We start from the raw sequence: 16,929 nt of genomic DNA, 5'->3' as shown, positions 1-16,929 counted from the left end.
CCTCCCAAAAGCTTGTGGTGGAGGAAGTATCATGCTGTGGGACAGGATCTACTTGTGTAGTTCAACATAACCACTCTGACCAAGTTGCAAAAAATAACGGATAAAAAAATGGGACGCCGTCCCACAATAGTGTGTGATCAGTATAAGGAGACACCAAGCAGTAGTCGGCAGCAGAATTAGATGTTCAGCTCTGACAGGTGTCAGAAATAAAACAATACGTTTTATTTCCAAGAAACATTTTTGCATAGAAAAAACAGAACTCAAATTTCTAGTTTTTTTTCTTTCTTTTAATCAGTTTCTCTCAGCTAACATTCACTAACCTTCTCCCTGCCCACAGATGGCAGCAGCACGGAGCGAGGTCCCAACACCACCACCGCCTCCGCCTCAGCCTCCAACTCCACCTCCACCTCTTGAGCCTGCAGACCCCACTCGCGCCCCGCCCCGGCCTCAGCCCCCGGCCCACAGCCCCCTCTCCATTGCGCCCTCACCTGGCCAGGGGGTGAGCTGCGATCAGCTCTGCTCCTGGCGGCGGCGTGGCGATGCTGCAGCGGCCCGGGGCTCAGCGGCGACACGACCACACGAACCCAGCCACCCTGACCTCCACCTCTGACCCCCAGCTGTCTGAACTGTCCTCCACCCACCTATGCTCCCTTTGACAGGGAATCGTAGGGGCAGATGCGTTGCCGACTACAAGTATACTAAACATGTATACTCGATGGTAGCCTCCTAACATTTATAAGAGGACAATCTGTAAAAAAAAAAAAAGAAAGAAAAAAAAGTCCTTTGTTGCCCCTCATCGCCTCCTGACTGCCCCTTCCTCGTTATCATACCACATCTCTGCATCCACCCCCTCCTCCTCTGGTTCCTCCTGTAGTGCATGACCCAAGTACAGAAGGACCAACCGGAGAGGGGCGCCACGACCTTTCACCTCCGCAGACAAGGCATGAGGTTCATGCACGTGTATTACACACACTCAGACACACTCACATCCTCTCGCACACGTTGATGCATGATGACGACCGCTGGAAGAAGCTCTGCAGATCGGGTGGTTTATTTCTTTCGCCTGGGGTTTTTAATTCTAGCAGCCTGTTTTACTCATCGTTTTTATTTTAATTTTCTTTTTTTTTTTTCCTACTCCTGGGCAGCGATTTGGTGGGGCGGGGGGTGTGCGACGACGGATGTGATGTGTATCTGCTTCCTGTGTGCTTGTATAATATATACATACAGTACAAACGAGCATACACACAGTTTATATAATACTTTTCTTTCTGTATAAAAAGTATATATAGATAAATGTATAATAACTACAATGGTTCAGAAATCATTTATGGTGAGCTCATATCTGGCAGCGTAGCGGCAATATTTGCCGCTGCCTAAAGACGGATCTGGATAAGTTGATGTTTTGTTTGTTGCTCCTGTTCTTGCTGGAAGCGTTGGAGTCCAGCAGCAGCTTCGCTCCTCTCCTGTGTTGCGTGTATTAAAGGCTGTAGGTGGATTTAGAGCACCTGCTTTATTCCTTTTTGCCTTGGACTCCGTAACGGTGCGATGGTGCAGCATCTCGACGAACCGGTTCTCCTGTCAGCATCCGCCTCTCTCTTCCACATGATCACAGTTTTTTGTGTTTTGTTTTTTTTTGTTTCGTTTTTCAGCGAGCGCGCTCCTTAAAGTGTTAACCACCGTTCGTCCCCGCAGCACAGTGCATAGAGAGCTGCTCGGTACTGTCCAGATGTGTTTATTTACCAAGAACACTCACTACATTAAAAATAGAAGAAAAGGAAAAAAAACAAAAAAACAATTTGTATATACAGTATAAATGCTCCTCACCAAAATTCTGACTTGTACGTCTTGTATCTTGTTTTTTATGTTACGATTATTATTTTTTTCCCATGTTGTGTTTAAGGTATGTATATACGCTGACCCATGTACTGTTTATGAGCGAAAACAAAGAGTTAGGAAAGAAAAGAAGGAAAAAAAAAGAATCAGGGCTGAACTGATATTGTTTATGGATATTGTTAGATGACGATGATCAGCTTTATCCAGCCATATGTTCAATCTTACCTGTACAGTACAGTAGATGACAGCTGTATTATTGTAACAAGAACTAGTCATGTATAGTGTAACTATAGTTTGGAGTGCCTTTGCTTTCATACACCTTCGCCTTGTCTCCTCCATCACCCCCGTCCCTCGATGTCGTGATTCCCCCCCTCGGTGCTGTCAAACGTCCCGCCGCACGAGCCTCCACCTTCTCCTCCTCCTCGCCCCCGTCCTTCATCGCATACTTTGTGGATTATACAGACATTAATTGTAAGGTTCCCCCCCAACCCACCCAACCTCATCCCTCAGCTGAAGATACAATATAGACTTTGGGAACTGATGTTTATTTTGATAGATGTTTTATCACGGGCACGCACGTGGACTGATGAGGCAGCAGGAGGCCTCTCGTACTGTAAATATAGACTACAGTAGAGATTCAGTATCGCTCACAGTGTTGGTTCTGTTACCAAAGCCGAACGTTGACGTAGTTGTGATGAGCCATCCTCAGAGGCAATAACTCTCTGTTCTTTTTCTCCTCCCCTTTGTCTGGATATTTCTGTTGTCTCTGGGCTGCATATCTTGAAACGTAGACAGAGAGGGTTGGGGTAGGACTCAGTAGCACCTAAGGGGGGGGGGTTCGAGTCATGTAGCCTATCTCCCACGTCTCCTGCTTGCTGTAATTTTGCATTCATGAACGTGTTGCTTCCCTCCACCAGGAGGTTTGACCACTGTACCCCAACCCTCGACACCCAGTTCAATAAAAACAAAATGGTTACCAAAAACAGAAAAAAAAGTATATCTACTAGTATAATAAGTCATACTAGCATATATACTGGTCATATGCTAACTGGGGTAAAAGAAACAGAAACAGAGTAAAAGAAAAAAATACAACAAATACATCCTGTATAACAGTACTACTACTTGAATGCCTCTGTTTGTGACTGAATTTTTTTTTGTTTTGATTTTTCCTTTTGTTTCTGTGAAGGTATGCTAAATGTTGCGCCTCTGTAAATATTCCCTCTGCGTGCTCCGAGGAATAGTTCCCTGGTACTGTAATTTGCAACAAATAAAGAGTAGGATAGCCTGGAAATGATCAAGGAATTTGTCTGCCTGGTTTTCCTTTTAGTGTTAGCTGTGTGTTTCTGGCACAACCAGTAAAATGAACTGGATAATCTGAATTATTTTATGATAAGAAAGATCATTTAAGGCAACTACGGGAGAACCCATCCAGAAAGTACGGCTACAACCGTTGCTGCATTTGTGTGAAAAAATACTGATGTGAAACAGAAGACAATAATTTAAGTGCAAAAATAAATGTAATCTCAGAGTCTAAAGATGTTATATTCCTAATTCAAGAAGGTTTGCTGCCACCTACAGTCGACCTGATCGGAAAGCTTGAAACTGGAACCTTTAATGTCTGATATGTCATGAACAATTCAACTGAAACACAAAAATCTGTTACTTAACTCAATAACCTTTTGATGGAGTTAAAGGACTTGGTCATTGTTTTTTCATTGTCCTCAGATATAAGTCTAATTAACTAGAAAGTAAGTTTAAGTGAATTTGAAATAGGTTTGCAAAGGCATCAGCCAGGAGAAGGCATGAACAAATTCCATAGCTTTATACCAAGACACATAAAAAAATCAATCAATACATGGAGAAACCAAGTGGTTTTGTATAAATGTCCCTCAACTCTGAAGAAATCCCAAAGACATTTTGTGCCCTTTTGCTTTTAATCAAATGTTTTAGGTTGTGTTGAATATCCCTGAATTTCAAAATTATTTTTCTCTTCGCACTCTAATACCTTAACCTACCCGCTGGTTAAGGTAAAAGGAGATGGGGTCATTTGGATCCCATGAGTTGTTTTTTTTTAACTTTGTGCGGGGTCACAAGGACCCCGTGTGCGCTTTTACAAGGTTCTCCTTTTTCATGGCTTTGGGAACTGATTGTCTGATGGGACCCTTAAGATAAGACTACAGGAGGATTAAATAAATAATTTAAACAACGCATTAAAACAATTTGCACATGAAAATTGTAATATTGAAAATCGCATTTTTAATGTTAATATTTAATTTCATATTTCTCAGCATAAATCAATACTCTTACAGCAGACTCCTGTCTATTCAATTAAAACTTGCAGACTTATGTGGAACTTGACTAAATTAGCATATTTTTTAGTAGGAGACATAAGATATATGAAAGAAAATGTGTTTTGTATGTTTTTGATGAGGGAATAACAACACTATATTTTAATAATTTATACCAAGCAAAATGGACTTTTTTGAGCTTTATAGACAGACATTGGCGCTTTTAGAAGGGGTTCGTAGGATTCGGCTGTGGTTCTTCATCCCCAGGTATTTTTACATTTGTCCAACAGGTGGCGCTACATTTTCCCCCATTTAGAACATGCAGTTAGATTTTGTTTTCTGCATGGGTGCTTTACTGAAATAAATGTTAATTGATGTGGGATAATGGAGTAAAATAAAAGAAGAGTTTTCATATTTTAGGGAAACAACTGCATTAATTAAAAAGTGGAGCTTGGTGAATGTAAAAGACAAAGATTTTGTGATTTTTAAATCTCTTATCAAGCTTAATGTATTTATTGCTGCAGAGTTTTTGTTAAGTGCACAAAGCCTAATGTCTGAAATGACAGTTTGTTGATGTTGCAGAAACTTACTCTGTCCCTGGATGTTTTGTTTTCTATTTTAAAAGGAAAATATGTTGTCTTTGTAACCCAGATTCTGCCTGTGATTGGCTGACCAGCACCTCCTGATCGCTCCATACCCAGAAGTGTGTTCCTGAGCTGTGCTGTGTTCAGACCGTCTGAACCCTGGAACACATAAAGCCTGATCAATCTGTGAGATTTGGTTACATTAGATGTTTGAGGTTGCATCTTAATCTAGTTTATGTTTGTCTATTGTGTAAAGATGAACAAGTGTCCATTTTTTCGTCTGCATAGGAATTGTTGAGCCACCACTTCCTTTAAGAGCATTTTGATTTTGAATCCAACGCAGATCAAAGTACCATGACATTAGAACTCAAAATCAGATAAACCCATGATAACTTTAACTCTTTAATCAGTTTAGATCATATTTTGAAAGCTCAGTACCTAAAGTCTGTCTTTTTCATCAGTGGAGTAGAAGCAGTGTGGCATTTTTAATTTCTGCTTTCTTTGCCCAATTTAATTAGTCAACAAATCTCAGTGTGATAATACATTTCATTTATGTCCTGATTATTACTTCTCTTTGATTCATTCATTAACCTTTAAATGGCATCTTAATTGTCTTATCGTGGCTTAAACAAATCAATGTCCTGGAAAAAAAAAGCACAGCAATCTTATTGTGTTTTTTTTTTTCATCTGAGAGAAATCCTTCAGATTGATTTTATATTACCAGACAGCCTGATTTTGAGGGGTTTCTGAGCCTTAATATAAATTAACACATCTTAATCAGGCTACATAATAAAAGATTTCAAAAAGCACCTTTACTATTCAGTTCTATTTACAATAAGTGTTAAACTTCTGTTTTACATAGCACAACAAACACAAAACTGAACACAACCTGAGGTAACACGCGAGACGGTTTAAATGTTTTCAGAAGAAGGTTTCCCTTGGCTTCCTGAGCAGTCTCCGTTCTGAGTGCAGTGAAAATCAACGTAAACATCAATACTCATATTGTCTCAAAATGCCACAACAAAAGCACCTGAAAGCAACAAATCAGTGAGTCTGTAAAGCTCGCTTCTGCCCAGCAAAAGCTTTGAAATTGTGCAAAAAGCAGATGGCTTCATCAAGTTTCCTGTGTGCTTTACATAGCAGCGAATCAAAGGGCACATTCAGTTCCCGCCCCACCCCCAACAGCTAAATAAGAGCTGAATGCTGGAAGTGGCCAGTTTTGGGCCTCAGATGTTGTTGCAGGGGTTTTTACTGACCACCTCCATGATGAGCGGAGAGATGGTGTCAGGCTGCACGTCTTGGATCTGCAGAATCTGCTTGCTGTACTCCTCCGTCATCGTCCTCATCTCCGTGAGGCAGGCTATCATTTTGGGATACAGCAGGCTGGAAAAGTTTGCAGACGAAAGGTTCGCAAATATGTGAAGAGGTTCCACAGCGGAAGGGGCTGACCGTGGGATTTCACTCACTGTTTGTTTGGGCCTTTTTTCTTGCAGTCGATCCAGGCTTTCAGAGTTTCTGCCAAGTTTTCTTGAACTCGATCGATGGCGGCGTGATGCTGCACTCCAGGACGATCTGGTGGATTGAATTTTAATGGAAAAATCTAAAAATATATTTCACGTTCATCTATGTGCCTGCAAGCGCACATAGATGTTTGTAAGGTTTAAATATTTACAGGGCTCATTAATGATTGATTGGAGCGGAAGTTCTGCCGCTACCTGGAGAAAACAGCGATATGGCCTGGATGAGGGCGTACTCCTCCTCCTGCAGGTCCAGTTTGCGCAGATTGTGATGAAATTTGAAGAGGGGCTCAAGCAGGAGCGGCTGGAAACCCCCTGGGAGACGTGAGAAAAAAAAAAAACAGGGCATTGAACGACAACGAGATGCACGAGCTGGCACAGATTCACCATGAACTGCATGAAAACATGGAAATATAACCACGCAAAAACAAAATAATCATTGCCATGCCTTGGCAAAATGTATAAAATGATGTGGTTTTAAAAAATCTTTAAGTTTTTTTTTTCTTTATTCAGAGCGATATTATCTATTATAAGAACCCTAAACATTCCCTAGAAAGTAACTAAAGGATTTTAATTTTTTTTTTTTTTTTTACTGTAAAGCTCTGTAGGAAAGTTTTTTTTTTTTAAGATATAATTTTCTTCTGTTTTTTTAGACTGTGTTGCACAGCTGGTTTAAAATCAAAATACCTCCCAAACGCCAAAATGTTTTGCAGAGACTGCCGTTTGACTCAGGTGAGTTGAGCCAAGAAAATAATTAACATGCAGGATGCCATCACATTTAAAATGTTGCATCCAGCCAGATATCTGGTTTTAGTACGACAAAATCGAGAAAAAAAAATTAAATCATCTCTAAGGTCCATTAGAAGGGATTTTAAAATGATTTATCTTCCAATTCTAATGTTTCTGAAATATCTGAATTTATTCAGTAGAAGTTACCAAAGGCAGACAAATTAGCAAGTTTCATTGTGCTTTTATTTAACTGAAAGAAGTACTTTGTGGTGTCGGTTTTATCATTTCCTGTTATTCAAACAGAGTGATGGGCACATTAAAGAGATATTTTCTTGATAGTTACTTAAAGTTCATCCAAAAAATGTCACAGTGATTAGACATAACCTCAGCCTACACAAGCAGTAAAGGTAAAGTCTAATGGAAAAAAAAAAAAGAAATGTGTGTTTTTTTTAATCATTTGTCTTTAATATGCAGCAGTGACCAATGCTCCAAGTTTACCACTTGGTCAATTCACATATCAGCACCTCTAAGTTGCCTTAAAATCCTGGGTTTGCTTCAATTAATGTATATTTCTGCAACATTGTTTTTTTTAATTTCCTTTAGATTTTCAGTTTTGCAAAGCAATACAAGAGTCTTGGACAGTAACTCATATATCAGTACAAATCAACAAATCCCCAGTGGCCAGTGTCCTGCAACATTTAGGATTCTCTGTGCGTCTCCACACCTGGCTCCATTATTAGTTCATTAGCAGAGCTCTGTCGTGCTTAAATGCATGTTAGTGAGGCAGTTTCACCATTTAATTCAAGTGTGTAGAACAAGGGACACATTTAAAAGTTGCAAGACTCCAGCCTTCAATGACTGGAGTTTGAGACCACTGGCCTCAATTAATTGATCTTTTTCTAAGAATCTTAAATTCAGGTGTTCTTGTTCCTTCAAAAACCCGCAGAATACTGTAGCTGCTCAGGCCGTTTTGAGCTGTTCAATCATCCAATTGTTGTCTAAACCTGCTTATTTAAGCAGGGTCCAAACTGGAAAAAGATCCTTCCCCCCACCCAATCTTTCTTGACTCCAGAAAGCAGAGACTATCAAACAACCATCTACTGCAAGACCGTTTGCGTGCAAAAAGATGTGAATATGAGCTCCATTTGGCACGAACACAAAAGCGGCGGGTCCAGTTTGACTGCATTCTGATGAAGCTTCCCTCTCCAGGAGTTGAGATATTCCACAACCAAGAGACAACGTAGCAGAGAGAGCTTGTGCACACATGTCTGTGTTGTCACACAGACCGTGCAGGATACTAATGAGCACACAAGCATTTTGCAGATTTTGTATGCAATGGCAAAGTGCTGAAAGGCAAGAAAAAAATAGCACAAACACCACACAGATTTCCCCCAGCTGTACTCTTATCTGATCAAAAAAAATATATTCTGGTTGACTCATTCACTTGACACAAAGAGTAATTAAGTAAAAATGTAGTCTCATACCTGCCACCTCTGTAAAATCAGAAGCTTTTGACACGTCTTGAACTGGTTTGATTACTTAGTGTGGTTTCCTAAAACGTTTTTTCTTTTTTTTTGCGAGCTACTTTTTTCAGTTAGCATCAAACTGTTCGTATTCTTTGCTATTGTTGCTTAAATTATTACTCATTTTAGTCATGTTTGCTGGAGCAGGTAGACGACATCATCTAGAAGCCAACCTGACTAGCCGTTGAACAGCAGATGTTGCATACTGCAAAATAAGAGGAGGAAATTCAGGAAATATTCGCAACCGAGGTGATTGGAAGGAACAACATGTTATATAGCAAATTAAAGCACTATTTGATCCCACCTCGCACTGCGTCGTGTATGCAGTATGTAATACAGCCACATTCCCAGTTGCTCGTCGTAGTGTTGAACACCATGTTGAAGCGAATCTGCATTATTTCAAACGTGGCTCCCTTCAGTAGAGATATCTGGTCCTCGATGCTTAGTGACCTGCAGGAGATATGAACACAAACCTCGGTTCTCACAAATGTTTTATGCAACATGGCGGGAACAGAAACCTTGGGTCAAAATTAAAGTTTTGTCTTGCACACATATTCTGCATGCTTGGATTTGTTTTCTTTTTCTAGATTTTCTTCCATTGCAAACAGACATCTTACTATAATTTATTGGAATTTTATGAAGAAGACTTTAAATCTTTTCAAATGTTAATCTTTTTTTTTTAAGAAAGTTCCAACCATTTCCACTTTCTCTGTTCAGTAAATCATCTGAAAATCAGAGCAAACCTACCAAGACACGACTGTTCAGTGGTAGGAAGAACAATAAGTCTCATTTAGAGTTTGCCGCAAAACCTTGAAGGACACCGCAAATGTATGCAAGAAGGTTCTCTGATAAGAACATAGGAAAAATGCATGTTCTTGGCCTAAATGCAAAATTTGTAGTATGAAGATAAGCCCATGAATGTGGCAGAAAACTAGCACATCGACCTCAATATACCATCTTTCACATGAAGCTTTGTGGTGGAAACACTGTGGTGGCAGCATGGGGGGGTGGAAACATTGCTGCAGCTGAGTCAAGCAAATAAGTCAAAGTTGACGGTGGAGAAAAATGGAGCTAAATCCAAGAATTTCTTGTCAGACGCCACAAAGGCCTGAAGGTGGACCCAGCAGAAGAACAATCCCATATACCCAGTCGGATGCACAATTTAATGGTTGGATTCATGTGTTAGAATGTCCTAATAAAAGTCTAGATGTGAATGCTATTCAGAATCAGGTGAAAATCTTGCAACCGATGTTCGCAGATGCTCTCTATTCAATCTATAGAGAAGAATGTTGAGGAGAAACTTTAAGCAGTCGTATGAAATGCCTGTGTGTAAACAGAAACTGAAACCACAGAAGGATGATCATGACCTCTGAGCCCTCAGGCAGAGCCCTGATCAATGAGGTCACATGTGCTTCAGATTATTAAAAGGTAAACGTTCATCTTCAACAATAAGGAGATCATTTCTGTTTACTTTTGGCTAAAATCTGGCTTTCTCTGTTTCAACAAGAGGAAACGCCACTGAGGCTTTCTTAATGACCAGAAGCTGAAAAGCTAGCAACTCCTTTTAGGTTTTAAGGATAACTTGCGGTACTAAAATCTACAACTACTGAAATACGTGTAGAGCATCACAGAACTACATGGAAAGTAGGCGAAACAGAAGAAATCTCATACTTGGCAGGGAAATACACAGAGGTTATTTGTCGTGTGCTGCAGATATCAAATAAGATATTTTCAAACTATTTTTCAATACATCAAAGTTTCTTGATAATTTCTGGCTCAAGGTGTTGGAAAACCATTCTGGTAAACTCGTTTATTTTTATCTGAACATGGACCTGTTTACCGGAAGTCCTGGAGGCTTTTGGAAAAGCGGATGATGTCCTGGATCATGTAGGTCGTGAGGTCAGCCAGATGCGGGAGGTTAGTGTAAACGCTGCTGTTCTTGTCTCCAACGTTGTCCTCACCTTTTTCAGAGGAACCGGGGAGGAAAGAGCGGGTGGAGGAGGAAGAGAGAGACGGGGAGGAGGCGGAGGAAAAGGAGCAGGGGTAAGGGGACTTTGAAGGATCATCTCCATGTACTTCAGTTGTACACCAGCTCTTCATCAGGCTGCTGGTCTGGGGTCTGGACTGCTGGTTCTCCGTCAACACATCTCTGTCCATGGGCTGGTAAAAAAATAATGATAATTCAAACAATAGCGAGAACAATGACCAATATTACGCGCTTGTGCCAAGTCACACACCCTAAAGCCGGTGAAGCGTGAAAACGTTGAGTCAAACGTGCTGCGGAGGCCACAGAGCAGCTCCTCAACCACCCGTTCCTGTTGGGTCGAAAGCTCTGCGGTCGTGTTGCACATCTTTTTCTTCTTTATTCTGATTCTTCGCTCCAAGACCGCTTCCTCCGACATGACCACTGCACATCCGCACACGAAGTGACGAAACAATATCAGAAATGTTCACCTTGTGCTTTGATTTACAAATCCCAGTAAAACGTCAAACGCAAGTCAAGACAGATGAAAACATGATCTTCAAAGAAAATAACTTTTTACTACTTAACGCTTTTACTTTCGTTAATTTGTTTCTATAAATCAGAATGTGCTGGACTAATTAAAGCACTTAGACTGCTAATGAACATGACTGCTGGTGTAAAAGCAGGAGTTTTTCTTCAGGTCTGACGATGTGTGTTAGCCGCACATCAAGAAGGAAAACCATCAGCAATGACCATAAAATGCAATTAATATAGTCTACGAACCTAGAAAGGGTATAGAGTCACTTCCAGACAATCGGACGTCCATTATTCAATAGTGGGAAAGATGATCAATGTTGGGTCCACAGAAATTACAAAAAAAAAAAATCCAATACAGATGATTTCATCTGTAAAGGCAATGATGGGATACAAAAAGGCTAGAGTAGTTTATTTTGTTTGGAAAGACAGAGATCATATGAGTCAAGGTGGATTTTTATTTTGCCATCAGGCACAGTGTCAAATTAAACACAAAGACCTCAAAGAAATTATCAATCCTAGGGTGAAGACATGATCATTTGGACTCATTTTGCAGCCAATATTCTCTTCTTCACACCACAATGTTTTTGAGTCAACTGTAACAGCATCAGTCCTGTTTAAGTTACAGCTGGACCTGAACTGGTTCATCAAGAGAACAAACAGCTGCAAATCTCAAAGGAAATGGCTGAAAACGAAACAAACAAAGGTGCTGCACTGGCCTAGTCAAAGTCCAGACTTCAACCAGATTGAAAGTAGCAGTTGGGCATGATGTGGTGAAGGAGGGTGGCACAAAGTTCCTCTAAACTGATGTGAGAGAGAACAACTAGTGTACTTATATTTTCCTCACAACATTGCTATTTTAGTTTTTGATTTATTAAACAACTATAAGAATCTGCTGTGGTTTTGTATGCTTAATGTTAGCTTTAAATAATTTTACATCCTTATGAGGACAAAGTCATGTTAAAGATAATGTCTTCATATCTAAAGGCCAAGATGTGAAAGAGAGTTTGACATCTTTTTACCATGAGTGTATTCTTGCTTAAAAACAAAGAAAATGTTTAAAAGAAAGTGTTAACCAACCAATAGAAATATTATAACCGGATGTTACTCACTGTCTTTCCGCATCCCGATGGCCTGGCATTTTCTGAAACGGCAGGCCTGACACGAGCGGCGGTTGTTTTTGGTGATGATGCATTTATTCAGGAACGGGCATCGGAGCTGCGTTGACCTGTTTATGGCACGTCTAAATTTATTTTTAAAAAATCACAAATTAGAAACAGCCTTCCAACATAATGAGCACCATAAACAATAATCTTTAGCTCTGAGTGAGAAAATAAGTCTAAATTATTTCCACAAACTGGACTGTTCCGTCATAGTTACATGTCTGGGCCGTAAAATAACTTTACTCTAATTTTTGTAATCTCAAAAGTCATATAAAGAAAAGTAAAAGATGGTATTACGTTAACAACATGCCCCATTGTGAGGCCTCCCTGAGCCAGGTGGTTGCCATACATCTACGGAGATAAAACAATAATAAAAAACATGCTTCATTTTATTTTACCCACTAAAATAGACTTTTAAAGTGCCTGAGTTTTGATGAGTGCTTTGAAAATCTATAATTCCTACTAACAAATAAAACTTCTAAAGGGCACTTTGAAAGCTGGCAGCAGCAACAGCTTGCAGTCTCCATATCTTTTGAAGTTCCTGCAGCTACACATGGAGAAACAACACACTGATGTACCTTAAAGTAGTTCATTCCACAAAGGCGAAACAAAAGCAACAAATTCCTGCTACGGAGTAGCGTCTTTCTGTAGCACAACAGCAGGATCAATCGAGGAAAATCTTAAAGAAAAACAACTGTCCCTGGATGAACTTGGAGGGCCCATCTACCAAAGGAAAAACAATCACAGCAGCCTATAAAAAATGCATGAGTTGTAGCTAGGATGCATTAAGAGGGGTCAGCAGTCATGTGTATGGCCCACCTGTTTCTGAACAATGCCCTTAGAGACCTGACTCCACAGCTGATGTTATCTGATTTTTGAACTCTGGCTCTTTTGAGCTTCAACCAGAAGGGGCCATAAATGCAACCCAGGGGCCGTTTGTGGATGATTCTGTGCAGCATTCTCATCACAATTATAGGAGTTGTACAGATGGAAACTTTTTAAGTCTTTATTAGGGCAAGACTGTTTCCTCAAAAGAAGGGGGACACCATGAATAGGTCAACAGGTTCACTGACAATCACACAAACATACACACACTTGAAGGCACCCAACCCTCAGATGCATGTGTTTGGATGGAGGGATGAAGCTGGAACCCCTCAAAATAACCCATGGATGAGGAAACATGTTAATTCAATATGGAAGCACACTGATCAGGATTAGAACCCAAAACCTTCTTGCTGCAAAGCAACAGTAACAGCTGCTTCACCGTGAATCCAGTTACCATTTTCATCATGTTGCAATGTCAAAAGTGCAGCATTTAATTACCAGAACCTGAACTATAAGGAAGAAAATGTGTAATTAGAATCATTTCCACAGATAATGTTCCACCTACAATTTACCTAAAGAAGCCTTTACAGCCTTCACATGTCAGAGCGTTGAAGTGGTAACCCTTCGCCAGATCGCCGCACACGCCGCAGGCTTTGGGCTCCTCATCTTCTGTCACCTCCTTCTCCTCCTCGTTCTCCTCATGCGGCTTGTCGCGAGCTTCACAGACAAAATGGATATCAGCAGCCTCCCTGCTCATTCTCAGCTGAAAAGAAAAATCTCTTTTATTTTTTTAATTTACATTTTATATGTTGACATAAAACACAAAGACCACGATGAGTAAGAAAAAAAACAAACTTCTAACGTCTGTGTTTGGTTCCTCATTTGACCCAAATCACAAAGAAACACATTGACGAAGCAAGACAGGACAAAAATTAACAAAAATATATTAATAAATTAAGTTAGAGAGACAAAATGAATAGATCGAAGAAGAAGAAGAATGCAACACAGTAGCTGGGTCTTTGCAGTCTAGTCACGTCTCATGAATCTACCTCTAGTTTCTCCCGTTAAAGCAACCAAACATTGTCGGCATGCAGTCTAAATGAATATCAGATAAATTGTTTAGAAAACCAGTGGAAGAGCGTTCTTTCAGTAACCACACAGGTTGGATAGCTCCAGAATATCATATCATTAGGTTTGGAATAACACTTCAAAACTAGGGTTTCAAATTGAACCAGTTCAAAATATGTGATGAATGCAGGTGAGTATTGCTTTACAAAACATCTTATCTATAATTAATGATAAAAAAGTGACTGTGGAAGACTGCTTTTCATTTAAAGATGAGCAAATTATTATTATTTATATAAAGCTCAAAGAGAAAGTAAAGTCCTCTCCACTTCCAGGCGATGCAAGTTTTATCCATCTGTGCAGATTTGAACAATATGTGGGTTGTGCCTGGAGGCTTTTAGTGAACTAAGAAATAGTTGCATTTTATTTACTCTAAGAGTTTCAGAACTGTAGTCCAACTGTTTATGGGAGATTTTCACCCAAGGAAAACAAATAAGAAGTCCAGTTTTCCCCATGGTGTGGAAATTTAGATGTACCAGCAGCAAATTGGGGGGAAAAATTACGTTGGGACAAGAACATCCATACAAACCAAAATAAGAGTCTTTAGAGTAAGTAAAAATGTACAACATTTAAGAAATACTATTGTGCAGTTATTAAAGATACCCAGAATAAAAGTAATGTGTAGCCAAATAGCTCAATTTAGAGGAAGAGATGTTGTTGTTTTTTTAAGTACTCTCTAATTTTATTGAGTTAGGATTTCATTTCCTGAAATAAGATATTTGTAAAGTTAATTGGTGCAGAAGATGTTGCCTTGCAATCACCTATTTTGCTTTTCATTTGTCATATTTCTGCTACGTTTTTGTCTCGTTGTTTTGAACTGGAACAGTCACTGTTGCCAATTAAAATTAACAGCCGATACACGACCTGACGAGCAAAACTACCTGCGACTGGCTTTAAATAGAAACAAGGATGAGTAATAACTCGAAGTTAAGATGATTGTCTTTTATTCGGAACCTTTTATTCACCAACGCAATGTTCTCACAGTGTGAGTCTCACCACGTGAAACTGCTTTACAGTTTGCAGAAGTACAGGAGCCGGGCTTTTATGAAAACACTGAAACGACAATGTACTGCGTCGTTTCAAAAGTCTGCCGATGCGGCATGAGATAAAGGTCTCTTCTCTTTCCCACCCCCAGTTATTTTTTAATTTTTTTTTAATTTCTCCGCACCAATGAAAACACACAGCCGCCAAGGCTGGACCCGCGTCTTGCAGCCCCACTTTATACATTTCGCTGTCATGTTAAAATTCGTTAAAGCAGAGAATAACCAACCCAAACAAGCGCTGCTATGTTTAGACATAGACGCTTCAGTTTGGGGTAAAAGTGCTGATTCAGAAACACACTGTTGCTTCAAAACGCTTCATATTTGCACAACACCTCGACTTTAATAACCATACAAACGTGTGTGTGTGTGTGTGTAGGGATGTGCGGGGGTGTGCGTGTGCATGTGACGTTCATGTCGAGGTGAACCCTGATTTCCCTCACCTGGTTAAAGGTCGATCTTTAATCAAACACAGTCGGGGTCAATCATGTTTCTCACCTGAATTTCCAGATGTCCAGCCTGTTGCGGTCCTGACACCTTCGCCTCGCCGCGGCTGACCCACGCAGGACTTCAGGATTTTTTTTTCCTTGGCGCGCCGCAGGTGAGAGCCACTGCTTGTTTATCCCGCCTGGTCGGACCTGTTGCTCGCCTTGCACGTTTTGTTCGGGGCTGGTTACTACAAGTGTTTCTCAGGAGGGCGGAGTTACGGGTCTAACCCCGCCCACACCGATTACAGCGGTTACCTTGGTATCCACTCTGCGATCACTAGAAGGCAGAGGAAATGTGTTGACGTAAAAGTCACTATAATGCCACGTACACGCTCATAGTGTCTTTCTCCGTTTAAGCTTTATTTTAAACTTGCACGTACATGGAAAAATATCTACAAAAAAAATCAAAGATAAAATAATACCAACGTAAACGTAAGACACAAAGTAAAAACAGTTGTGTGACATTTTACAAGAAGTAAACATGCTCAGTCTTTATCACTAGAAAGGACTGATGCACTGATTTTCCTGACTGATACCAGTTTCCAGTTTGACAAGGAATTCCTATTTTGACCAAATGAAAGAGGTAAAAATGTAATAGTTTTGTTCATTAATGTAACAGTTTTGAATGACAATTTATAACGAAGGTTTTCCAAGATGATCCCTCCATTTAAGCGTTTGCCCCAATCCGATCTTTATTAAACTCGAAATTCATTACTGGTGTATTTATCAATCCAAAAATAATAGGAAATACTAGATTTGATACATTTCTGAATGAAAAAATCTACACGTTGTGGGAAAAAAAGGATTCCTTTCCGTGTCTGACCTACTGATAACCAGATTAAAGGTCATCAGTAAAAGGAGAGTGTAATAATACCTATTTAACGCTTGTTTTATTGGTACATCTGAGGACTTTATTGCCCATGTTTGCAATATTCTAAAATATTGTTTAATTTGAATTCTCAATTGCATTTAGCATCAGTTTTATCGATAGTCCAACAAAATAAATAAGCAAAAGTTTTGTCTTGTTTTTTTTTTCTTTTGTTTTTCAAAAACAACACAAGTGTTACAAATGTTTAATTTTAGTGGGGAAAACGTACAAGATGAATAAATTCAAAAAAAGAGATGAATAACTGTTACACTCTAATTTATTGAATAGTTTTATATTTAGATGTAGGATTTTTGCAAATTATTTCTTTATCGATATACTTATGCATATCAACAACCGTAAAAAAAATATGTAATTGCATCAGATACTTCACTGAATTTCTGTATAAAGCAAAATGCTTCTTTTTAATGCGCAAACATATTTAAATAAAT

The 16,929-nt window shown here is 39.6% G+C and overlaps 2 protein-coding genes across 4 annotated transcripts in view; one reads left to right on the top strand and one right to left on the bottom strand.

Annotated features, from left to right (window-relative positions):
* The window catches only part of gsk3b (glycogen synthase kinase 3 beta), a 38,267-nt gene extending 35,136 nt beyond the window's left edge, over positions 1–3,131 (top strand). For both annotated transcript variants that reach the window (XM_005799309.2, XM_014468890.2), the window contains exon 11: positions 338–3,131. In XM_005799309.2, coding sequence (XP_005799366.1) covers positions 338–414 — 77 coding nt within the window. In that variant the 3' untranslated portion in view covers positions 415–3,131. The remainder of the gene's footprint in view (positions 1–337) is intronic.
* nr1i2 (nuclear receptor subfamily 1 group I member 2) lies at positions 2,622–15,804 on the bottom strand. Of its 2 annotated transcripts, XM_023337540.1 has the most exons (10): positions 15,623–15,804; positions 13,532–13,722; positions 12,084–12,214; positions 10,712–10,881; positions 10,315–10,634; positions 8,779–8,924; positions 8,648–8,679; positions 6,421–6,537; positions 6,172–6,277; positions 5,999–6,088 (listed from the first exon to the last, which is right to left on the bottom strand). In XM_023337540.1, exons 2-9 carry the CDS (start codon positions 13,714–13,716, stop codon positions 6,212–6,214), a joined length of 1,167 nt encoding a protein of 388 aa, XP_023193308.1. In that variant the 5' UTR covers positions 13,717–13,722; positions 15,623–15,804; the 3' UTR covers positions 5,999–6,088; positions 6,172–6,211. The 2 variants fall into 2 exon arrangements, with proteins under 2 accessions (XP_023193307.1, XP_023193308.1); XM_023337539.1 differs by lacking the exon at positions 8,648–8,679 and having other exon boundaries at positions 2,622–6,088.
* Positions 15,805–16,929: the final 1,125 nt, after the last annotated feature.

This window comes from Xiphophorus maculatus, chromosome 7 (assembly GCF_002775205.1).
Source record: "Xiphophorus maculatus strain JP 163 A chromosome 7, X_maculatus-5.0-male, whole genome shotgun sequence".
Lineage (NCBI taxonomy): Eukaryota > Metazoa > Chordata > Actinopteri > Cyprinodontiformes > Poeciliidae > Xiphophorus > Xiphophorus maculatus.
This window is presented reverse-complemented; position numbering and strand designations above follow the sequence as displayed.

Excerpts from the sequence above, each read along its gene's own strand:
- nr1i2 (XM_023337539.1), bottom strand. The coding sequence starts at position 13,716 with ATGAGCAGGGAGGCTGCTGATATCCATTTTGTCTGTGAAGCTCGCGAC. Across the intron at positions 12,215-13,531 it reads GGCTGTAAAGGCTTCTTTAG|ACGTGCCATAAACAGGTCAA; the intron begins GTAAATTGTAGG and ends AAATAAATTTAG. Across the intron at positions 6,278-6,420 it reads CATATCGCTGTTTTCTCCAG|ATCGTCCTGGAGTGCAGCAT; the intron begins GTAGCGGCAGAA and ends TCAATCCACCAG.